The sequence below is a fragment of the Chinchilla lanigera genome, unplaced genomic scaffold (assembly GCF_000276665.1).
Source record: "Chinchilla lanigera isolate Chin_1 unplaced genomic scaffold, ChiLan1.0 scaffold00075, whole genome shotgun sequence".
NCBI lineage: Eukaryota > Metazoa > Chordata > Mammalia > Rodentia > Chinchillidae > Chinchilla > Chinchilla lanigera.
This window is the reverse complement of record NW_004955476.1, coordinates 6,603,835-6,610,286: the sequence shown is the minus strand read 5'-3', so window position 1 is coordinate 6,610,286 and position 6,452 is coordinate 6,603,835. Positions and strand designations below refer to the sequence as shown.

Sequence of the window (6,452 nt, the reverse complement as noted above, 5' to 3'; positions counted from 1 at the left end):
CCCCGAGCGCTTCTGGTTCGAGTGCGGCGCGCCGTCGGCGCTGTCGGACTGCGCGGACGAGGAGGACTCGTTCGTGTCGGACAGCTCGGAGCAGGTGCAGGCCTGCGGGCGCGCCTGCTTCTACCAGAGCCGCGGCTTCCCGCTGGTGCGCTACGCCTACAACCTGCCCCGGGTGCGGGACTGAGCCGGGGTCCCGCCCGCGGCTCCCGGGCGCCCCAAGGCGCGCGATCGTCCCCGGGCGTCCGGAGGAAGCGGGTGGCAGCTTCGCCCTCGGAGCAGACGTCTTCGGGGAACAGGTGCCGGCGTTGTCCGCCGCGGGAACAGCGTCCCGTCAGCTGGGGGTGCACCGCGGACCGCCGCGACTTGCAGAGGACCTGGCACGTCAGCGTGCGGCCTCGGGCTTCCCTCATCCTGAAGAGCAGCTCTACAGTGTTTCCGAATTAAGCACAAGAGAAGGAACAGCTGTTAATATTTTTTAAAGCTATCATTTTTAGGGGGTGGTGGATGAGGCAGGATCTCGCTGTGTAACCTGGGCTGGCCTTGAACTCACTGTGCAGCCGACGCTGGCCTCGATCTTCTATCGATCGCCCTGCTTCAGCCTCCCGAGTGCTGCGCTGGCAGGCATGTGTTGCATGCCCCGCAGAAAAACTTACTTTAAAATACGACTATGTAACTGAAGAAAAGTCTTGCGAAGACTCACCGTTAATCTCAGGACGACCTCAAGCCCACTTAGAGCGCGTGGACATCGCCCTCCGCCTTTCGTCCCCCTCTGGGAGGGAAGAGGGTCATGGATCCTGCTCACAGCATTGCGGGTTTAGGCCTGAGCATGTTTTGAAAACAACACTAACAGCTGTTAGATTTTCTTAATGGCGGAACCTTTGTTTTGGGTCACTTTCTCACGTGCTGGGACATTCCCTCCGTGTTCGGCAATCACTGGGAGGAAAAGCGGGCGGCCGCGTGTGGGTTCTCGGATTTGGAGAAACGGTGGGATTCTTACAGCACCTGAGAGGTCTGGTGGCCGGCTGCCGTTTCCGCTAATGCTTCCCAACGCCAGCGGCTTTCCCGATGAGTCGGCCGAGTGGGCGCGGCATCCGTTTGGGGTTTGAGGTGCCGGGGTGAATGGTGTGTGTCACTGCAGGACACCGGGAGTAGTCATGATCCAAAGCATTTATTTCCTAGTGGGCTGGGTTCTCCTGGACCAGTGCTGTGATACAGAAGCTTCCACACATTTTCCCCGCACTTCGATTTCAAAACGAGCTAATACTCAGGTGGTGCTGGGCTTGGTGGTGCACACCTGTACTTGCAGCACTGGGGAGGCTGAGGCAGGAGGATTGCTGTGAGCTCAAGGCCAGCCTGGGCTACACAGAGAGACGCTGTCTCAAAACAGGCCCCCCAAAATTGCCAATAATCAGATGCTGAGCTGTGATTAGACAGGACAGATACATCGTGGTGGGGGTAGGGGGAATAAAATACAGCCCTGTCTTTAAAAATTAAGCCTTTTGCTTGATTCTCAGTTATGGGCTTCGGGTGTTGCTGTGTGGAGTCTGATGTTGTAATTTCTCAGTACGCCTTCAAACAGTGCTAAATCCCTAGCAGACCTACTGCCACATTGGTTATCCTGCATGTCCTAAAACTCGGAAGCAAGATTGCAGTTTAACAACTAAACTGTACATATGTGCATATAATGAATTTTTATCTTCTGTAAATTAGTTTTAGAACACAAGCTGGGAAACGGCCTCTGTTCATTTCGTTTCATTAAAGCTACCTCCTGAAGTATAGCGGCTGCCAGTAGCAGGATGTTCAAGTGTGGTTTATAGACTTCTTTGCATTGTAAATAGTCTCGGTTGTACATTGTCAGTGTAATTAAAACAGAATCTTTGTATATCAAAATCGTAGTTTGTATAAAATGTGGGAGGGATTTATTTACAGTGTGTTGTAATTTTGTAAGGACAACTATTTACAAGTTTTAAAAATTGCTATCATGTTTATATATTTACATATATGATCAATATTAAATCATAACTTGGTAAGAAAATCCTAATTAAAAGTTGTTTTCTCCAACATTCAGGTTACTGGAAACTTTTGATTTCATTTCATTTAAAAAATAGAATAGCAGATACATAAAATATGTGGTAACCTGTGCTACACATATGGTATCATATATAATATTGTATTCAGTGTTTTGAATATTAAAGTTTCTAGAAAGCAGTCTATTTTGCCTTAATATATACTAGGTATATCGATGAATTTACTTAGCAATATGTACTCGAATTAAAATTGTGAAGAGTATTAGAAGAAATGTTGGGAATGACCATTAGCAAACACTATTTTGGTACTCCTTCATGAATATTTAAGAACACTTGCTGATGTTGTAGAAGTTGTATCCTAAGTCTGAACCATACCATGGGAAACAGATGGTAACAATGCAGAGAATCCCATCCATCACATCTTTAAAACCATATAGTTAAAACCTACATGAGCCCAGTGTGGTGGTGCACAGCTGTAATCCCAGCGCTTCAGAGGCTGAGGCAGGAGGGTTGTGGGTTCCAGGCCAGCCTGGGCTACATAGACTCAAAAGCAAACAGCCTCAGCTGCCCATAGCTCGGCATTCACAATCAAGTCCTCATTGACAGGAGAAAGCAAAGGGTTTAGTGGAGTGAAGAGAATCTCTTCCTACAAAGAAGACCATGAGCAGCACCCAGTTCCTCTTAATTCTGGACACCACCTGAGCTTCAAACTTCATACATGTCTGAAGTTTCTGCCACAGAGTAGAGTCCCCCTCACGTGTCCCATCCCACTTGACAGTGTCCGCAGCACACAGGGAACCCGCTCACACCCGCCTCAGCCTCCTGCCTGGATTATTTCCGAATGTTTTGTGTGGAAGGCCTTCGCATGTGCAGGGGTTCACTTTTCACGGTGATGTCATCACCCCAGGACTGTGACGGTCAGGTAGACGCGGTCCTGCCTTCCCTTCCTCTCCTCCCCTCGCTCCCCTTTCTTGCGTACTTGAGATTAAAGCCAGTGCCTTCGCACTCAGCTGCAACTGCAGATTTTAAAAAAATTTTTTTAACTAAAACGGTCTAAGTTACCCAGGCTTGTTCCAACTTGTGGACCTCCTGCCTCAGCCTTTCAGGCACGGATTGGAGAGTAAATGTCACTTCCCAAGGCCACAGAGCTGGCCCAGAATACCTCAGGTACATCATGGAAGTGAAAATGAGTGAGTGCTGAGAAAACATCACTAAGTCCACTCGCTAAAAGTGAAGGGGACAGATTCAAAGACCCAAAAATGGGCATCTGAGATGAATACACACTTCTCAGCTGAAGAAATACAAATGGCAGAGAAATACATGAAAAAATGTTCAACATTATTAGTCTTTCGAGAAATGCAAATTAAAACAACACTGAGATTCCATCTCGTTCCAGAAAGAATGGCTGTCATCAAGAAATCAATGGCAAATGCTGGAGGGGCTGTGGGTACAAAAGACCCCTTCTCCACTGTTGGTGGGAGTGTAGACTGGTGCAACCACTGGGGAAATCAGTGTGGAGAGTCCTCAGTAAACTAGGATTAGAGGGCCCATTCAACCCAGCTATTTCCTTTTTGGTATTTTTCCAGAACTAAAAACATGATACCACAACAATTTATGTGCACCCATGATTACAGCAGTGCAATTTGTGATAGTTAAATCATGGAAACAACCCAAATGCCCATCAGCTGAGGAATGGATAAAAAAGATGTGGTATTTTTCTGTAATGGAATATTACTCAGCTATAAAGAAAGATCAACTCGAGGCTTTTATAGGTAAATGGTCAGCACTAGAGGCCATACTCATAAGTGACATAAACCAGACTCACGTCTAAACATCGTATTGTTTCCCTAGTGTAAGAACCTGAAAGAGTAAAGAAAACCCAAAAGGTACAATAGATACTGTGAAAGGGAAAGAAACTGCTCAAAAGGAAAGAGTGACTGGGATGAGGGAAAAGAGGACAGAAAGAAGGGGAAAATATGTATATACGTACACACAAGATAACTAAGATAATTGTACTACTAATTTCTATTGCTTTATTGAAAGGAACAGTTATTTGATCATGCCTATATTTGTTTATCGGAGTAACCAATTCGAAGATAACAATCTAACAACCATTGTTAATTTATCAGCTCGTCTGAAGCTCTGTGTTGTTTTTATGTTGTTTCATTTATGTCTGTGTGTTTAATATGTGTTAGTTCTTTTATCTTTGAAATAAAAAAAAATTTAAGGGGAGACTTGCCCGGGCATGGTGGTGCATTCCTGTGGTATCAGCACAGGAGGATCCCCGTGAGTTTGAGCCCAGCCTGGACTACACTGCAAGTTCAAGGCTGGTCTGAACTACGTAGTGAGATCCTAGCTCCTAAAACAAAAATTAAGGGAAGAGACTCCTGCATCGTTCCACCCCTCTCAGTTCTGCTTGTTCGCCGCTGTGAGAACGGCACAGTGAGAGACCTGACCGTGTGTGGGGTCAGTGCCAGGTACCTCCTCGCTCAGCCTCAGGGCTCCAGGACCAATACAGGCGATGCCATTGTTGGCCATGGTGACCCTGGAGCGTCAAAGACAGGGAACAGGTTGTCTAGTAAGTACCTTGAGGAAAGGAAGTCTGTGACACTTTAGATCCAAGTGGTGAAAGTGGAAAAGTTTGGGAATTTAAAGTGGCCCTGTTCACCATCATAATCTCTCAGGTCCCGAGCTGGAAGCACTGAGGATTAATGAGGTAAATGGCCAGGCAGATTATTTTCCAATTTTCACAGAGGGGTAAGGCTTGGGAAGGCCGAACAGCTTACTTAGGGAAATATATCAAGTGAAAACACTGATTCAAGTCCAAGTCTGTTTATACTTGTGGGTTTTTTTGGGAAGGGGTTGATAGCAGGAATTGAACTCAGGACCTTGTACCTGCCAGCTGAGCTACGTCCCCGGCCCATTTATACTAAAGCCTGATTTTTGTGCTGCACTTCATGTCAGTTCTATCTACTGAAAACTTGCCTCACAAACTTTCTTCCCCCCGTACTAAGGATCAAATCCCAAGGGCTTTCGCACGAAGCTATATCCCCAGCAATTTATTTTTAATTTTGAGACAGGGTCTCAACTTACTCAAAATGGGTTCGAATTTACAATCCTCCTGCCTCAGCCTTGGAGTCTAGGGTCACAGGCGTGTGCCAACAAGTCCTGCTACAAGCTGTTCTCTGGGTGAAGCCTTAAAGGAACCCAGGCCGCTTTGAGGTCACCGACCCTAGAGATGCTCTGATGGCGGTTTTAACTGGGCTGGTCCATGCTGGGTAACTGGGGTAGAGTGAAAAACTTTTCTTTGATCATTTTTATTACTGTTGGATTGCTCCAGTTTTCCTCTGTTTCCATTGCTTTTACTGAAATTTTAATAAAACACTCCACTGAGGTAGTTTTTCCGCTTGTCTTTTTCGCCTCTGGTGCTGAGCATGGAACCAGGGCCGCGCACTCACTAGGCAAGTGCTCTAACGCTGAGCTACACGCCCCGCTACCGGGTCTTACTAAAGCTTCTCAACTGTCGTTGGTTGCTATTGTTTCCACCCTACTAATTGTGCTAGGCCAAATTGGGCAGACCTAGATTTCATCAAAGGTCCTGCGTCACTCTGCCGTCAGCAACAAGTTCTGCGCGCTGTTTCAGTCCAATTTCGCTTCTCAGCATTTCCACCAGTAACGGACACCACGAGCCGCACAAAAGCCCTGTTTGTGCAAAAGCGGATGCGGTGTTGTCAGCATGGATAAGCATCAGCCACGTCGATCTCGCTGTCTTTACTCCCTTCCCCACTTCTAAGAGCGCCCCGTGATCCCACAGAATTCCTTCTTTATTCAAAATTAGTATCTCGGCATATTTTAATTGTATTTTTTTTTCCTTCCGGTACGAGGAATCGAACTCACAACCTTGCGCTTGCGAGGCAGGCGCTGCGCCGCTGAGCTAAATCCCCTGCCCATTGTATTTATTTTTTACCACTAAAGGACGAGGACTACAAGGACCTCGCCAACCCCCGGGCTTAGTACAGCAAAAGGCCCCGAAAAAGAGGGCCCAAACCCCGCTTAGGGAGCGCAGTTCCCCCAGGCAGGCGGGGCGCGACCGGGACGCGAGAGCACACACACTCCGGGCACACACACGCGCAGGCACGCGCACGCTCGCACGCGCACAGCCGCGGGCCTCCACCCCCCAGCGAACGCAGCCTCGCTCTCGAATAGTCCGGGTAGCGGGCTGAGGAGCGGCGGGACCAAGCGCCGTCTCTGCCCCTTTAGAAGAGCGCCGGCCTTATTCAGCGCCAGGGGACTCCTCCGTGTACGCGACAGTCGGCACAAGCTCCGCAGACCGCGGCCGAGCAGCGGCCGGGGGAACTCGGCGGGACGCCACGCTCCGCAGCGCACAGCCCAGCCTCCCGGCGTCGGGGCGTCGCCATGGCGACG

The 6,452-nt window shown here is 48.5% G+C and overlaps 2 protein-coding genes across 2 annotated transcripts in view; both read left to right on the top strand.

Moving 5' to 3' along the window:
• LOC106146382 (INO80 complex subunit B-like) lies at positions 1-2,208 on the top strand (the record flags this gene model as incomplete). The annotated part of the gene is given in 1 exon segment (XM_013502965.1): positions 1-2,208. A coding segment is annotated over 1 exon segment (184 nt), but the record flags the coding sequence as incomplete, so codon positions are not given.
• Positions 2,209-6,216: 4,008 nt separating this feature from the next.
• Positions 6,217-6,452, top strand: part of Ccdc34 (coiled-coil domain containing 34) — a gene marked incomplete in the record, with an annotated part of 14,565 nt that continues 14,329 nt past the window's right edge. The window contains 1 exon segment of the mRNA XM_013502966.1: positions 6,217-6,452. Coding sequence (XP_013358420.1) covers positions 6,444-6,452 — 9 coding nt within the window.